General features: G+C 36.6%; 5 protein-coding genes across 5 annotated transcripts in view; 4 read left to right on the forward strand and 1 right to left on the reverse strand.

Annotated features, from left to right (window-relative positions):
• The first annotated feature begins 3843 nt into the window (after positions 1-3843).
• LOC132166156 (jasmonate-induced oxygenase 2-like) lies at positions 3844-5474 on the forward strand. The gene is made up of 4 exons (XM_059576930.1): positions 3844-3886; positions 3986-4074; positions 4146-4473; positions 4986-5474. The coding sequence occupies exons 2-4, from the start codon at positions 4067-4069 to the stop codon at positions 5220-5222; spliced, it is 573 nt and encodes a 190-aa protein (XP_059432913.1). The 5' UTR covers positions 3844-3886; positions 3986-4066; the 3' UTR covers positions 5223-5474.
• A 1032-nt stretch (positions 5475-6506) lies between these two features.
• Positions 6507-11753, forward strand: LOC132165125 (S-norcoclaurine synthase 1-like). The gene is made up of 4 exons (XM_059575620.1): positions 6507-6767; positions 9393-9640; positions 10609-10774; positions 11514-11753. Exons 1-4 carry the CDS (start codon positions 6507-6509, stop codon positions 11751-11753), a joined length of 915 nt encoding a protein of 304 aa, XP_059431603.1.
• Positions 11754-12785: 1032 nt separating this feature from the next.
• LOC132166654 (protein SRG1-like) lies at positions 12786-15327 on the forward strand. Its single transcript, XM_059577504.1, has 4 exons — positions 12786-13103; positions 13216-13463; positions 14032-14359; positions 14881-15327. The coding sequence occupies exons 1-4, from the start codon at positions 12873-12875 to the stop codon at positions 15115-15117; spliced, it is 1044 nt and encodes a 347-aa protein (XP_059433487.1). The 5' UTR covers positions 12786-12872; the 3' UTR covers positions 15118-15327.
• LOC132166651 (arogenate dehydrogenase 1, chloroplastic) overlaps positions 13397-18259 on the reverse strand; it is a 14027-nt gene continuing 9164 nt past the window's right edge. Inside the window, exon 3 of the mRNA XM_059577502.1 lies at positions 13397-13484. The gene's annotated coding sequence lies outside the window, so the exon portion shown is untranslated. The remainder of the gene's footprint in view (positions 13485-18259) is intronic.
• LOC132166653 (protein SRG1-like) overlaps positions 16424-18259 on the forward strand; it is a 6301-nt gene continuing 4465 nt past the window's right edge. Inside the window, exon 1 of the mRNA XM_059577503.1 lies at positions 16424-16681. Coding sequence (XP_059433486.1) covers positions 16424-16681 — 258 coding nt within the window. The remainder of the gene's footprint in view (positions 16682-18259) is intronic.

Below are 18259 nucleotides of genomic sequence, written 5' to 3' on the forward strand. Positions count from 1 at the left end.
ATTTTCTTCTCTCACTCTACAGTACCCTTTTTCTTCTAATCACTTGTTTTTGGCTCCTCAAAAAACCACAAAGAAGAAAACACCTTTGCTGCCCTTGTACCTCCTTCTCTTAAATTCTCTCTTTTTTCTCCTCCCTTTGGTGCTTCACGTTTTTGGCACACACACAAATTCACCTTGTGCTTTGTTCCTTATATAGAAGCTTAACTCTCCTTTTACATGTTGGTCTAGGACTCCTACTATAAATCAAACAAGGAGTCCAATTACACATAGGAGAAGGACTCCAAATCAAACTTGGACAAAAGTCTCCTAAACCCAAAAGGAGTAGAGAACTAGTGGGGCCCACGTGTGATGGGTGGCAAGTCACACCTAACAATCTCCACCTTGACTTCAATCCCATCAAGTCTACCAAAAGGTGTCTCCTCCAGATGTCTCCGCCTCAGCCCCCAAGGGCAATCACACTTTACAAGTGTCCCTCAAGTCCAAGCGCCTCTTGAACTTGAGCATAGGACTTGATTTAGACATTACACCATGCCTCCCTATCAGCCCCGTCGACCATACAGCTTTCTCCGATGACTCTTTCTTCTTGTAGACCCATCTGCACCCTTTAGCCTTCTTTCCCTTGGGTAATTCTTCCGATTCTCAAGCTTTACCACTTCGTAGTGACTCCACCTCTTTCGGCATACCATCCTGAATAGACAACGGATCTCCACTACTAGCTTTTAGAGCAAAAGAAACCATATCCTCAAAGCCATACCTCTTTGTTGCTTTTCGATCACGTTTCTCTTTGCCTCTTGCTAAAGAATAAGACTCTTCCCGGTGCTGTAAGTTTCTTGAAGATTTTCTGTCATCACATTCATCCGTGAGTGAACACTGTTTATCAAGCTCCACCTCCACGAATTGTTTCTCTTTCTGCACTGTATTTTCAGAAAGCTCATCTAAGTTAACAAACTTAGACTTCTTCGGTTCATGCTCTGTAACTTCAGGTTCTGCACTTGACTCATCCTTGTACATAGCACACTCATTAAAAGTCACATTCCGACTTCTAATAATCCTCCGATTTTGATCATCCCAAAATCGATAACCGAAGGCCTCATCTCCATATCCAATGAAGAAACACTTACTAGATTTACCATCTAGTTTACTCATGGTATCAGACTCAACATGGACATACGAAGCACAACCAAAAACTTTCAAATGTGAAAGATTTACCTCTTTTCCACTCCAGACTTCTTCCGGTAGTCTATGGCTCAGGGGAACGGAAGACCCCCTATTTATCAGGTATGCAGCAGTGCTCACTGCATCAGCCCAGAAAGTCTTTGGTAACCCAGCATGCAACCTCATACTCCTAGCACGCTCATTGAGAGTTATGTTCATGCACTTAGCCACGCCATTCTGCTGCGGCATTCCCGGGATAGTTTTCTCCATTCTAATCCCATTCACTGCGCAAAACTGTTTAAACCCCCTGTCTTCGTATTCTCCTCCATTGTCTGATCTCAAACGCTTGAGCTTCAAGCCCGTTTCAATTTCAACCATGGCCTTCCATTTCTTAAAAGTATCAAATACATAAGATTTACTTTTCAAGAAATAAACCCATACCTTCCTGCTTGAGTCATCAATAAATGTGATGTAATACCGCGAGCCTCCAAGAGATGCCACTGGTGCGGGACCCCACAAATCCGTGTGTACCAGCTCCAGCTTTCCAAGCTTAGGTGCTTTGCCAACTTCCACGAAACTCACCTTCTTCTGCTTCCCTAGGATGCAGCCTTTACACAAATCAGAATCAACTGACTTCAACCCCAGTAGTTTCCCTTTTGACATAAGTACCTTCATCTCTTTCTCGCTCATGTGCCCAAGCCTTAGGTGCCATAGTTTTGAGTCAGCAGTCGTATCTACAACAGCATCTGTATCCTTGCTGTTCGTGGTCATATAGAGAGTATTTGTTTTATGACCAGTAGCCAAAATCATGGCTCCCTTGCTGACCTTCCACTTTCCACCGTGGAAATGAATTGAATGCCCTTCTTCATCAAGCTGTCCTACTGAAATCAGATTCTTCTTCAACTCCGGAACATGCCTGACCTTCTGTAGCTTCCATACCAAGTCATTGTGAACTTTAATGCGAACATCGCCTAAGCCCACAACATCCAGCGTCGTTCCGTCAGCCAAATACACCTTCCCGAAGTCTCCACCAACATAGTTCTCGAGAATTTCACGGATCGCTGTCGTATGAAAAGATACTCCTGAGTCTAAGACCCAAGAATCAAGGGGACTGTCAACAGAAAGAAGTAGGGCATCATATACTTCTTCTGTCACTACGTTTGCATAATCATTCTCAGTCTCCTTCCGCAGTTCCCTGCAATTCTTCTTGTAGTGGCCAGTCTTGCCACAGTTCCAACACTCAGATTGTCGGTCGAATCTGAATTTGCTTCTCCCTTTTCTGGAATTTGATCTGCCTTGACCAGAGTTTCTATCTTGTCCTCTGCCCCGAGTCTCGAGGTTTAAAGTAGCACCAGAACAAGAGGCTTCACCCGCATCTCTTCTGCGAACCTCTTCACTGAGAATCAAATCTCTAACGTCTTCATAGCTCAGTTTACTCTTTCCTACAGAGTTACTCACAGCCATCCTCACTGCTTCCCAGCTATTTGGCAAAGATGCCAAGACGATCAACGCGCGAACCTCATCATCAAAATTAATTTCCACTGAGGATAATTGATTTGTGATGGTGTTGAACTCATTGAGATGATGTGCCACCGAAGCTCCTTCCGCCATCTTTAGGTTGAACAATTTCTTCATCAGATGCACCTTGTTGTTAGCCGACGGCTTCTCATACATGCTTGACAAGGCCGCCATTAGACCTGCTATAGTCTTCTCCTTTACAACGTTGTGCGCAACTGATTTTGACAATGATAACCTGATAACTGCCAGGGCTTTACGATCAAGAAGAGCCCACTCGCTATCATCCATGTCGTCGGGTTGTTCTTCCAAAAAAGGTTGATGAAGATCCTTCCCATAAAGAATATCTTCAATCTGTACCTTCCAAAACCCAAAATCTTTACCGTCGAATTTCTCAATTCCCATCTTTCCTTCGTCACTTGCCATCGCTCCCACTCGAACCAACAACTCTGATACCAGTTGTTAGGAAATTAATCCTATTTCCAAAGACCCGTGAGATGCAAAAATAAGAAGAATGCGGAATAACAAAGATTAGGCAATTACGCACGACACAAAGATTTAAGTGGTTCGGCTTAACAAGCCTACATCCACTGGCGAAGACGACCCGGAGAAAATTCCACTATCAAAAGATGGAGTACAAAAATAGTAGAGAGAAAATCACTCAGATCCCAAAGCCCCAATACACCCAAATCTCACTATCACACAAGAGAGATTATTCCTAAAATAGAATACAAAAGACAGATGTACAAACTCTTCTTTTGCTGGAACGGATGGCGGCTGATCTCTATTTTCTTCTCTTACTCTGCAATACCCTTTTTCTTCTAATCACTTGTTTTTTGCTTCCCCAAAAACCACCAAGAAGAAAACACCGTTGCTGCCCTTGTACCTCCTCTTAAATTCTCTCTTTTTCTCCTCCCTTCGGTGCTTCACGTTTTTGGCACACACACAAATTCACCTTGTGCTTTGTTCCTTATATAGAAGCTTTAACTCTCCTTTTACATGTTGGTCTAGAACTCCTACTATAAATCAAACAAGGAGTCCAATTACACATAGGAGAAGGACTTCAAATCAAACTTGGACAAAAGTCTCCTAAACCCAAAAGGAGTAGAGAACTAGTGGGGCCCACGTGTGATGGGTGGTAAGTCACACCTAACACTCCTCTGCCTGCTCTAGCTTCAATCCTAAAGTTTTGAAAACTTCTCGATTGAAATTGAAGGTGAATAATAGAGACAAGATTCGAACTCCGGACATTTTGTCTGATACCATGTTTTTCTTTCTTCTATCGTATCTGTCAAAGAACCTGATACCTTTGCAGAGGCAGCATCTCAGAAGTGTCGGCAACCGGCCATTCGAGAGGATTGTTAAATCATCATTTATTTGAAACGCTTAAGCTAATATGAAATGGTAAACTTGATTATTTCATTACTTTAGATGCATGAGAAATAATCTGATTTAATTGTTCACAAACACTGCAGGGATATTCTAGATGATTATACCATCAAGTTGGGAAAAGTAACTGAAGTAGTCCTTAAGGGCATGGCAAGGTCACTGAACTTAGAGGATGACTGCTTTTTGGAGCAATATGGAAAACGAGCAAAAATGACTGCAAAATTCAACTACTATCCAAAATGTCCAAGGCCAGATCTTGTTCTTGGGATCAAACCACATGCAGATGGATCAGGAATCACTATTCTCTTGCAAGACAAAGAAGTGGAAGGCCTTCAGTTCCAGAAAGACAATCAGTGGTTTAAAGTTCCAATCATTCCTGAGGCCCTTCTCATTAATGTTGGTGATCAAGCAGAGGTAACCATTATGGCTCAGATTGTGTCATATTCATCATGCTCCAGAGTGGACTAAACAGTGCCCACATTCTAGAAATTCTATTAAGCTAGACTTCATTAAGAGTGCGTTTAGCACTGTGATTTCGCAAGTTAAAATTGCGATTTGGAAAAATAGAAATATTTGCATTTTTTTAAACTAGTGTGTTTTTAAAAATGAACTATTTTAAAGGTTAAATTGCAATTTTACTAAATGTTTAATTACGTTTTTAAAAATCAAATTTTCAAATCACGCGATTTGAAATTGCAAACTCAAACGAACCCTAACATAAATTAGGGTAGCTTTCAGGTTTGATATGCCAATGCCCATTGTTTTAGCTGGTACCAACTAGCAGCAGCATGTTCACTTGTAAAGAATCATTGCTCGATTCACAATAGTCAACTACACTGCCTTAGGAAATAAATATTTTGTTGGAAAAAGGGGAGGTTTCAATATAAATGGTTTGCTTGCTGTAACTGGCTCTGTATGATACACAGATAATGAGTAACGGAATATTCAAGAGCCCAGTACACAGAGTGGTGACAAACTCAGAAAGGGAGAGGATTTCTTTGGCTGTGTTCTGCATTCCAGAACCAGAAAATGAGATTGAACCGGTTGATGGGCTAGTGAATGAGTCAAGCCCAAGATTATACAGGAAGATGAAAAATTATGCTGCTATCTATTTCCAGTACTACCAGCAAGGGAAGAGACCAATTGATGCAGCTAAGATTTAGTTTGTGTTGTCCTAATTTCTTGTGTTTTGTACCTAAAGATGATTGCATTGGATTTTAATGGACATAATAATGGCAACAGCTTGATGGCAGTTGATCTGAGGAAACGTGACCAAATCCTTGAGCATCTGTGGAAAATGTTGAGGAAGATTTTTTGTTTGTTTCTTTTTCGTTTCTCTTTTATCTTTGTATACAGGTTAGTTTTTGTATTTCCAACAATTATGGTACCAAAAATAAGAAGAATTTATTCATTCGTATCAGAATTCACATGAAGATGGGAACAAGAGACATGTCACTCTTTCTCAAATCACACCATCATGTCACTCTTTCTCAAATTACACCATAACTATTACTCTAACAATTGATACATTAACCTGCTTCCAAAAAATCAAAACCTAAATCAAGAGAGGAAAATGCTAGGTGCTCTCCTAGAAGAACACTAGGAGAGCACCTAGCATTTCTCATGGAGAAACCACCAAAAATTCAGCTCCATCAACGGCCATATCTTCCTTCACATTACAGGCCACAATGTTGTCTCTAGCTGCCCCAACCCTCATTCTATTTTAACCTTTCCTGTCCTTGAATCAAATCACTTCATACTAGTGCATCCATTGATCTATATTTCACGTCATAATAATCATAACTGCAACACGAGCGACCGTCTTCAGCATATTGATTAAAGAAACCATTCTTTTATGCATCTACAAAGTACGGATAAATTTACACCCTAACAGGCATTCAGCTGAACACAGATCAAGTTGCTACCATAACACAGCTCCAAAAAGTTCAAAACAATAGCAATCCTAATCAACATTAATATAATATATTTAATGATAATAGGTAAATAATAGATATTCTGAAAATGCTTAAATTCCTATGCAACTAGATGTACAAATATTTTATTTTTAGTTTGCCTCACAAATGATAGCATTTAAAGATACATATAGAAGGGAGGGGGGGAAAAAATGAATGGCACCAGATATTTTATATCCGTATCATCGAGCAACCAAATTTCATCGAGGATAATAAGTGCATAAGTTACTTAATCCTAGCATGTTGAATCTTCAAATGGGATTTGTATAATCCTTTACGCTTACTCATACTTTAAAAACCGTCAATTAGTCATCTGCCTACTCATTAAATAATTGAAAAGTTGTAAAGGCACATGGGTCCTTCCCGTTATTGGGGACACAAAGGGGACCATGCCTTCTTGGTTTTACTTTTCAAAGCCTGATGACATATATATATATATTCTCTACTTGTTGTATTTAGCAGTACGGCTGCAGCATGGCTGCTGATCTTTCTGCTACGGCGGCTTCTGATCTGCCGAAAAGCGTGCAAGAAATGTCCATCAATGGCAGCGAACCTCCACAAGAGTACATCGTTAAAGATGCCACGTTTGGTTCTGTAGTGTCTTCTCCACCGTTGGGTTCGATTCCCATTATCAATATCAGCTTATTCCTCCCATCTTCATCACATGATGCTGAGCATGTGGAGAACGAGCTCCAGAAACTCAGATCAGCTCTAAGCTCATCAGGATGCTTCCAGGTTATGATTTCTTCAACTTTTGGAATGAAAAGTTTTACATTCATCGACCTCTTGCTTGATTGCTCCTTGGCTAGCTGCCTGTTTATTTGTTTGTTTATTCAATCTTTTGGTGAGAGACAAGTTTGTTTATCTAGTAAAATAGCACGAAGAAAAGTTGTTGCCGGTACGTGTATTTTAATCAGATTAATAATAAAGTAATTATTTTCATATATTTATTGTTTCCAAATTTATTATTAGATATGATTCTTTTTCTTTTGAGATTTAACTCTACTTTATGTTGTGATTTGTTTCTCCACAATATCGTTATTTAATTATAATTATATATAACTTAAAAGCATATTCTATCTCCATATAAGAGCATTCTTAGCAGACTCCCTTATCTCTATGTGTAAGAAATATGTCTAAAAAATCACAAAAAAAAGTTCCACAGCAGATTTCTTAAATAAGCCTCAACCATGAGGATGGCTACCGTGGAACCCAAAGTATAGGGTTCCGCTATTGCAATCCTTATAATTATTAAAAAAAAAAACAAAAAAACTTTCTCTCTCTTCTCTACTCTCTCCTCTCTCCTCTTTCTTCTTACAATTCTCTCTCCTCTCTCCTCTCATATATATAATATAATTTTAAAAAAAAAAACAAATATTTTAATAAAATAGGGAATGGTTAAGGGAAGCTATTGGGGTGTATTTTGACATAGGGAAGCAAAAAGTAGTTTGGATCCTTAAATGTAGAGAAAATGACGAAGAAGTTGCTGGGAATGCTCTAAAGATTCTAATCTCTAGTTCTAGTCCCACGTACAAAAAATAATAATAATAATAATATAAGAAAAATTATATTTAGCCCTTTGGTTTTTATGGAGGTTAATTTAGTGATTTTTTTTTTTTTTTTTTTTTCAATTTCAAGAATATAGTCCTTAGATTTGGCCTAAATTTAAAACAGGGCGCTATATCATTTACCAAGAAAAGTTAACCATTTTTCATATGTCACATGTCTCATTTGACTTGTTATGAATACACAAATGCAATGCCACATCAACAAGTACTATTAAGCCATATATAGAAAAAAAAACTTTTATATATATATATAAAACTATCAATTTAATGTATCTAACTTTTAATTTTTTGTAATGTTACCTGTCCTGTTGGGGTTTGGTTGGCAAAATGGTGAAATAACCTTTATACCCCTGAAATTTTTATAAAATTTCAAATTTACCCTTAATTAAAAATTAAAATTAATTTTTTTTAGGAAAAAAAAAATCAAAACAACTTTTTAAAAAAAATCAAAACAATTTTTTAAAAAAACAAAAAACAAAACAAAACAAAAATTAGGAGTATTTTGATAATTTTCACGGCCTCCATTAGGATTTTCTCTAAAATCCTAATGAAACTGTTGTATTGCTAGCGAGATTGGATTGACTAATGGGCTAAATTGATAATTTTTTTAATTGCAAAAGTTTTCTTGATGAAGTTTTTGCTTTATCCTAGCTAGGCGGCACACTAGAAACCCTGTTGCACCGGTGTAGATGTTTTAATAATAAGATTAGCAATCACCTGTATTTCACAATTGGCTAAGGCCCGCACAAAACTTTTGCTTTTTTTAATTATTTAATTATTTTATATACAATGAAATCAACATTTCTCATTAGTGGGACACCTCCCAATCAATCTAAAGCTTAATGAATTTGGGTTTCACTATTTTATATTAACCACTCATACTAGAGACATATTTCTAATGTGGAACTCAATATCTTTTAACAGTACTCACACGTTTATACTTACCAATCTCTCCTCTCACTTATAAGTTTAATCACTATAATACAATACTCCCCCTCAAATAAAAGCTTTTCGTTTATTTTATGTTTGTATCATGAATCTTATGTGTTGTCTCCAAAATGACTTATGGGCTATTTGGGTTTGTCCACGTCATGCGGGATTCTAGGACTATTGTGTTTTGCCCGTGTCATGAACTCTTGTTTATGCTTGCATTTTGCACCTTTGTCACTACTCTAGGGACCCATTTTTTAGCTAACTATGCCATAAACCTTTGTCCCTGACTACAGGAACCCTCATTTATACTCATACCATGCATGCATCACTTCATCTTATTACATACCATCATCATCTCTCATAGTACCAATACCACTTGTTAATAAGATTGATGCCTTGAGGAGTCTTTCAATGAGACTATATTATAACATGTTGAGAAACTACTCCACTTAAAAACTTAAGCCTATAGATTTTAACTAAAGTATCATATGTTAATCACTCACATTTGTAATATCCTTTCAATATAGAACTAAATCTTTTTACACTCACGACCTGTATACTCAACACCAACATCTTTTACAAATCCAAGTTTGCAAAAACATTTATCAGATCAGTTATACTAGAGGTTCCATCAACTCATCTATAGTCCTATGTGTCATGTCTATAAAATTCTATATGCACCAATGTTTCAGTTTATGCTTTCCTAATGAGATCGGGACTTACATTCTGCTGGGAATTTAAAGGAAATGAACGAATTTTTTGTTTATTTATTTCCTAAAAAATAGATAATTTCTTATCTCTCGCTCTCTCTCTCTCTCTCTCTCTCTCTTTTATTCTGAATTATTGTTTAAAGTTTCAGGCAATAGGCCATGGAATTTCGAGTTCATTTCTTGACAAGGTCCGTGGAGTTGCAAAACAATTTTTCTCACTTCCAGTGGAAGAGAAGCAAAAGTACTCCCGAGCAGTAAATGAGTCTGAAGGGTATGGGAATGATGTAATTGTCTCAGAAAAGCAAGTTCTTGACTGGTCCTATCGCCTAACCCAAAGGGTTTTTCCAGAAGATCGAAGAAGGCTCAATCTTTGGGCGGAAAATCCAACTGATTTTGGGTACTAAATATTCTAATTTCTTCAATTTTTTTCATTAATTTCTACATTACAAGATCACTTATATAGAACACTTAATTAGTGCACAATACCTTTTTCCAATATGTTAGAATAATTGTCCCTAACAGGTAGCTCAATCGGCTGGGGACTACGTCTAATGAAGTGGAGGTCACTAGTTCGAATCCCCCCCACCCCTCTTATGAGGACATCTCAAAAAAAAAAAAAAAAAAAAATGTTAGTATAATTCCCTATATATAGTCTTTGTCGTCAGCTTGTGCCGTAAGGTGTTGAGTTAAGCCCCGCAACAAGCGCAACGCTCGTGTTTAGTTGTATTGAAAATATCATCAACGAATAAAAATAAGGTGTAACTGACCCTTTTAGGCTCTGTTTAAACCAAACCACCCGTAAATCTTTATCTGTGCTTTCTCTCTTTCTTCGTTTCTATATATATTTAATTTTTCACTGCATATTTTATAAGTTTCTTCACAATCACATGTACAAATGGGGAGTGGTTTGATGAAGTCTTTGTTAAAATATTTATTAAGTGATTAAATTTAATTATCTCTTCTTATAAGCTTAAGTTTTTGAGATAAGTGGTGATTTAATATAGTATCAAAGCCAAAGATTTTGAGATTGAATCTTGATTCCGTCAATTCACCCCATTTAAATTAAATACTTCACATGTTGGGTCTCACCTATTAAAAGGGAGTTCGAGCCCACACGTAAAAGAGAGTGTTAAAGTATTGATTAAGTGATTAAATTTACTTATTCGGTGATTTAACTGTCTTCAAATATTTGTTGCATGTAGAGACTTTACATGAATATGCAATGAGGACAAAATCTGTGGTGGATCTTCTGTACAAGGCCATGGCGAAGTCACTTAACTTGGAAGAGGATAGCTTCTCGAAGCAGTTTGGAGACAATACATTGATGTAAGCCAGGTTTAACTTCTTCTATCCACCATGTTGTAGGCCTCATCAGGTTCTTGGGGTCAAACCTCATACAGATAGGTCAGGAGTTACAGTTCTCTTGCAAGATGGAGAGGTTGAAGGCCTTCAGGTTTTGATTGAAGACAAATGGGTTAGAGTTCCCATTGTTCCTCATGCTCTTCTGGTAAATCTTGGTGAACAAATGCAGGTACATCTTAAACTTTTCTAATTGTTATAGTCACATTTAAGACACTGATCTGAAAGAGAGAGACACGTATATGGGATCCATCAGTTCAAATAGGTGGTCAAGCGACTTGGGCCATTTAAAACCTATCAAGTTAGGGCCGACTGGAACCTTAAGCGAATTAGGCGGCTCCCATAATACTCGGTATCGAGTACGGTTTTCTTTTTTTTTTCTAGCCAAACGACGTCATTTGGAGGGCCTTTTTTAAATTGAATTTTTTTTTCCCAAAAGGGTATTTTAGTGGCCAATTTGACATTTTTTGAAATTTCGTGTGGTTACTTTATTACATTTTGAACATTAGGGGGCCAACTTGCAACTGACTAGTAGTTTGGAAGGCCATTTTATATTTTTCCCATAAAAAAATAAAAAAATTAAGGCCTTAATTACTGTCAATATTATTTAAGGCCCCAAATTATGGTATATAAGTAATTGAGAAAGACATCAATATCATTTGATTCTCTTAAAATCTCTAACATTTCAAAATTAGGATCATCTCCCGTTGAAATGAACTGAAAAATATCTTATTAGTTATATTAGAAGAGTATTTTTGTCTCCTCAAGAAATAAAAGATAAAAATATCATTTAAATATAACTAATTGAATACTCTTAAATTCATTTGAACTAAAGAGGATCCCAGTGACTAGTCCCAGGTGAAAGCATTTAATTTGAACCCGTTGTTTGCATGATAATTAAATTGGTGCAGATAATGAGCAACGGGATATTCAAGAGTACTCCCATGCACAGGGTTGTGACAAACACCGAAAAGATGAGAATGTCGGTGGCTATGTTCAATGAGCCGCAGCCGAACAGAGAGATTGGACCGGTGGGGTGCTTGATTGATGAGAAGAGGCCCAGATTATGTAGAAATGTTACGAATTATAGCGCTATCAACTATGAATGCTTTCAGAAAGGCAAGATTGCACTTGAAACTGTCCGAATTTAAAGTTTTCATTTCAATCCTCAATTTCCAGTTAATAATTAATACTTCCTGCGGTGAAGGAAGATGGATATTCTAGCTTGGAACTTAATTGATGTATTAATTGTAGTTAATTTGTATGTATAAGACAATGGATTAAGCCATGAAAGTGGGTGTTAAGATGTAAACCGATCGATGAGAATAACTTTTATAGGGATTTGGCACAAATTAATTTTAGAGAATGGCACATCAGCATGAAAGAACAAAAGTAAGTGTTATGAAAACACTAAATCTTTATCTTTCTCTTTTTATAAGATTTGGTGTTTTTACGACTCACTTTTATTGTTTTATGTTGATGTGTTGTCCTCTCAATGGAGGGCACAAAGAAATTGAGGTGGCATTACTTTTAGGGTTAAATCATGTGTTTTATGCCAAAATTAAATCGTTAGGTTTTCAAAAAAGTCACAAATAAACCCACATGCTACGTTCGTCACGATTCTGTTAAATCTTTTGATGGACCTCCACGTACCCTTTACACGTGAACTGCTACCTGTGTTTTCAATGCAACACCAGGATTGGTACTTATGTTTTCAGTGCCATGTCAGATTAAAAATAAATAAAATAATATGTAACCAAAAATAATAATAATAATAAATAAACCAAAAACCTCATATCAAACCAAATTGACATGAAATTTCATAATTAATAAAATAATTAAGCAAAAAGTTTAATTTGTCAATGATACACTTTTAATTATTTTATCAATTATACACTATTACCTCAATTTATAAGAAATTATAGTCAAAATTGTAATACGTCAAGTATTTTTCTTATCTTAAAGAGTTTAACCTAATAAAAAATAGAATATTTAATCATTTTATTTATATTATATTATTCAATCACAGTTTTTTTTTAAAAAAAAAAAAAAAAAAAAAAATCTATAGGGCTGAACGGGAAAATTAGGAATTTATAAGGGCCGCTTGCCTTGAAATTCCATAGTCTTCAGTCACCTTCTCACACGTGTACGAAGTCCAATTTTCCTTGTTCTTATCTTTTGACTAAACAAAAAACAAAACCTTCTTTCCCGTCGATCCTGAAGATTATATACCTCCATATACATATACAGAGTGCTTCATACAAGCAAGCATGGCCGAATCTGCCAAGAAAGAGTTGCCACCCAAAGCTGTCCAAGAGCTGGTCATCAATGGCGACCAACTTCCAGAAAAGTATATTCACAAGGGTGGCGACGGTGGAGTCCTAGATGTTCCACTGGTCCAGATTCCGGTCGTCGATCTTGCTTTGCTCTCATCTTTCTCAACCAGCACAGAAGAACTCCTGAAACTTCGATCAGCTCTAAGCTCATGGGGCTGCTTCCAGGTATTATCTAGATCGATCCTCAAACCAAACTTCTAAATCTACTTCATGGATCTTGATTTTCCTGGGAATTTACTGAACATGCATGCTCTAACGATTGTCTGAGGTGTTTCAGGCAATAAACCATGGTATGACACATTCATTTCTAGACAAAGTTCGTGAAGCTACGAAGCAATTTTTCCATCTTCCAATGGCAGTGAAGAGAAAATATTCGAGAGAAGTTGATGGCATTGAAGGGTATGGAAATGACATGATCCTCTCTGAGCAACAGACGCTTGATTGGACTGACCGATTGTATCTTACTGTAAATCCACAAGACCAGCGAAGGCTCAAGTTTTGGCCTGAATCTCCAGAAGATTTTAGGTAACCCCATTAACTTATTATCTGCAAAAAACAAGAAGAACAACAATTTTAGGAGATTATCAGTTATTTAAATGCATATTGATGTTCATGTTAGTTGTGGTGAAGTATAAATCGGCTTCAGACGTTCAAGCTCTGTTTAAGCAGATATACAGAGAGAAAAAAATAATTCCAACTTCAGAAAAGTACATTAGAAGGCATAAAAAGTGATTAAACAGATGAGAATTACCATCACTGCTGTTAGTGTTCATGCTCCTCTGCCTGCTCTGGCTTCAATCCTAAAGTTTTGAAAACTTATCGATTGAAATTGAAGGTAAATAACAGAAACAAGATTCGAACTCCGGACATTTTGTCTGATACCATGTTTTTCTTTCTTCTATCGTATCTGTCAAAGAACCTGATACCTTTGCAGAAGCAGCATCTCAGAAGTGTTGGCGACCGGCCATTCGAGAGGATGTTAAATCATCATTTATTTCAAACGCTTAAGCTAAAACGAAATGGTAAACTTGAATATTTCATTACTTTAGATGCATGAGAAATAATCTGATTTAAATGTTCACAAACACTGCAGGGATATTCTAGATGATTATACCATCAAGTTGGGAAAAGTAACTGAAGTAGTCCTTAAGGGCATGGCAAGGTCACTGAACTTAGAGGATGACTGCTTTTTGGTGCAATATGGAAAACAAGCAATAATGACTGCAAGATTCAACTACTATCCAAAATGTCCAAGGCCAGATCTTGTTCTTGGGGTCAAACCACATGCAGATGGATCAGGAATCACTATTCTCTTGCAAGACAAAGAAGTGGAAGGCCTTCAGTTCCAGAAAGACAATCAGTGGTTTAAAGTTCCAATCATTTCTGAGGCCCTTCTCATTAATGTTGGTGATCAAGCAGAGGTAACCATTATTGCTCAGATTGTGTCATATTCATCATGTTCCAGAGTGGACTAAATAGAGCCCACATTCTAGAAATTCTATTAAGCTAGACTTCATTAAGAGTGCGTTTAGCACTGTGATTTCGCAAGTTAAAATTGCGGTTTGAAAAAGTAGAAATATTTGCATTTTTTTAAACGATTGTGTTTTTAAAAATGAACTATTTTAAAGGTTAAACTGCAATTTTACTAAATGTTTAATTGCGTTTTTAAAAATCGAATTTCAAATCACACGAATTGAAATTGCAAACTCAAACGAACCCTAATATAAATTAGGGTAGCTTTCAGGTTTGATGTGCCAATGCCAATGCCAATTGTTTTAGCTGGTACCAACTAGCAGCAGCATGTTCACTTGTAAAGAATCATTGCTCGATTCACAATAGTCAACTACAGATTCTGCCTTTGGAAATAAACATTTTGTTGGAAAAAGTAAAGGTTTCATTATAAATGGTTTGCTTGCTTTAACTGGTTCTGTATGATACACAGATAATGAGTAACGGAATATTCAAGAGCCCAGTACACAGAGTGGTGACAAACTCAGAAAGGGAGAGGATTTCTTTGGCTGTGTTCTGCATTCCAGAACCAGAAAATGAGATTGAACCGGTTGATGGGCTAGTGAATGAGTCAAGCCCAAGATTATACAAGAAGATGAAAAATTTTGTTGATATCTATTTTCAGTACTACCAGCAAGGGAAGAGACCAATTGATGCAGCTAAGATTTAATTTGCGTTGTCCTAATTTATTGTGGTTTGTACCTAAAGATGATTGCATTGGATTTTAATGGACATAATAATGGCAACAGCTTGATGGCAGTTGATCTGAGGAAATGTAACCAAATCCTTGAGCATCTGTGGAAAATGTTGAGGAAGATTTTTTCTTTTTTCTTTTTTTTTTTGTCTTTTTGGTCTCTCTTTTATCTTTGGATACAGGTTAGTATTTGTATTTCCAACAATTATGGTACCAAACATAAGAAGAATATATTCATTCGTATCAGAATTCACATGAAGATGGGAACAAGAGACATATCACTCTTTCTCAAATTACACCATAACTATTACTCTAACAAATGATACATTAACCTGCCTCCAAAAAATCAGAACCTAAATGGAGAGAGGGAAATGTAAGGTGCTCTCCTAGAAAAACACCAGGAGAACACTTAGCATTTCCCATGGTAAAACGACCAAAAATTCGACTCCATCAACGGCCATATCTTTCAACTCCATCAACGGGCATATCTTCCTTCACATTATATACCACAATGTCATCTCTAGCTGCCCTAACCTTCATTCTATTTTAACCTTTCATGTCCTTGAATCAAATCACTTCATACTAGTGCATCCATTGATCTATATTGCACATCATAATAATCATAATTGCAACACCGAACAACTGTCTTCAGCCTATTGATTAAAGAAACCATTTTTTTATGCATCTACAAAGTACGGATAAATTTAAACCCTAACAGACATTCAGCTGAACACAAATCAAGTTGCTATCACAATACAGCTCCAAAAAGTTCAGAACAATAGCAATCCTAATCAACATTAATATAATATATTTAATGATAATAGGTAAATAATAGATATTCTGAAAATGCTTAAATTCCTATGCAACTAGATGTACAAATATTTTATTTTTAGGTTGCCTCACAAATGATAGCATTTAAAGATACATAGAAGGGAGGGGGAAAACAAATCAATGGCACCAGATATTTTATATCCGTATCATCGAGCAACCAAATTTCATTGAGGATAATAAGTGCATAAGATACTTAACCCTAGCAAGTTGAATCTTCAAAATGAATTTGTATTGCCAGACTCAAATTCGATACGCTCACTCATACTTTAATGGAAAGGGTCAACTAGTCATCTGCCTACTCATTAAAGAATTGAAAAGTTATAAAGGCACATGGGTCCTTCCCGTTATTGGGGACAAGGGGGGACCATGCCTTCTTGGTTTTAGTTTTCAAAGCCTGAAGACATATATATATATATTCTCTAATTGTAGTATTTAGCAGTACGGCTGCAGCATGGCTGCTCTTTCTGCTACAGCGGGTACTGATCTGCCGAAAAGCGTGCAAGAAATGTCCATCAATGGCAGCGAACCTCCACAAGAGTACATCGTTAAAGATGCCACCTTTGGCCCTGTAGAGGCTTCTCCACCGTTGGGTTCGATTCCCATTATCAATATCAGCTTATTCCTCCCATCCTCATCACATGATGCTGAGCAAGTGGAGAACGAACTCCTGAAACTCAGATCAGCTCTAAGCTCATCAGGATGCTTCCAGGTTATGATTTCTTCAACTTTTGCAATGAAAAGTTTTACATTCATCGATCTCTTGCTTGATTGCTCCTTGGGTGCCTGTTTATTTATTTGCTTATTCAATCTTTTTTGGTGAGAGACAAGTTTGTTTATCTAGTAAAATAGAAAATTAAAGTAGTTGTCGGTACGTGTATTTAAATCAGATTAATAATTGGTGATAAATATTGATTGGTATTCCCTAAATCAAGGATTGAGATAATATTTGTTAACTTTGATTTAATGGATATGATTTTATTTGAATTCAAGGATTTATATCAATAATAAAGTAATTATTTTCATATATTATTTATTGTTTCAAAGTTTATTATTAGATATTATTCTCTTTTGAGATTTAACTCTACTTTATGTTGTGATTTGTTTCTCCACAATATCGTTATTTTTAATTATAATTATATATAACTTAAAAGCATATTCTATCTCTCCATATAAGGATTCTAGTCTCTAGTTCTAGTCCCATTTAGACCAAAATAATAAAAATAAGGGTTAAGTACGAAATACTCCCCCTAGGGTTTCATTATTGTATTTTCTCTTCCTTAGGGTTTGATTTTTATCAAAGAAGGTCCTTGTATTTTTGATAATAAACTAAATTAGTCCTTCTGTCAGTTGACCGTTAGTTGATTTAACGAAAATTCACGTGGACCAATCAAATGTTGACACATGACACTTACTTAATTTTTTTTTTTTAAATTAAAAAAAAAAATGTTTTTTTTTTAAAAAAAAAAAGAGTTGAAAAATTAAGTAATTCACCCCCAACCACCATTGGGGGTGGTTTCGGCCACCACCTTGGCTCCAAGGGGGTGGCTCTTGGTGCCCACCCCCAGTGGGTAGTGGAGCCACCCCCAATATTATTATTATTTTTTTAAAAAAAAATACTTTTTTTAATTAAAAAATTTTTTTAAGTAAGTGTCACGTGTCAACATTTGATTGGTCAACGTGGATTTTCATTAAGTCAACTAATGGTCAACTGATAAAAGGACTAATTTAGTCTATTATCAAAACCACAGGGACCTCCTGTGATAAAAATCAAACCGTAGGAGGAAAAAAATAAAGTAATGAAACCCTATGGGGTATTTAGTATTTAACCCTAAAAATAATAATAATAAGAGAAAAATTATATTTAGCCCTTCGGTTTTTATCGGAGATTAATTTAGGCCCCGTTTACTTCGACGTAAAATGGTTTCCTTCGTAAAATATTTTCAGGAAAGCTATTTTCCTTGAAAATATTTTCTGTCGAAAACATTTTACGGCGTTTACCTTACACAAGGAAAATAATTTTTTTTTAATATCTTTTTCTATATATGTTTTTTTCCAATAAGGTCCCCGCCGGGACCTGCACGGGACTTGTTCGAGACCCCGCAGGGACCTGTCCAGTACCCCGCCAGAACTTAACCGGGACTTGTCCGGGACCTACCCGGGACTTGCCCGGGACCCGCCTAGGACTTGATCGGGACTTGCCCGGGACCCGCCCAGGACTTGACTAGGACTTGACCAGGACCTAACCGGGACTTGACCGAGACCCGCCCGGGACCCAACCGGGCAAGTC

Source organism: Corylus avellana, chromosome ca11 (genome assembly GCF_901000735.1).
Source record: "Corylus avellana chromosome ca11, CavTom2PMs-1.0".
NCBI lineage: Eukaryota > Viridiplantae > Streptophyta > Magnoliopsida > Fagales > Betulaceae > Corylus > Corylus avellana.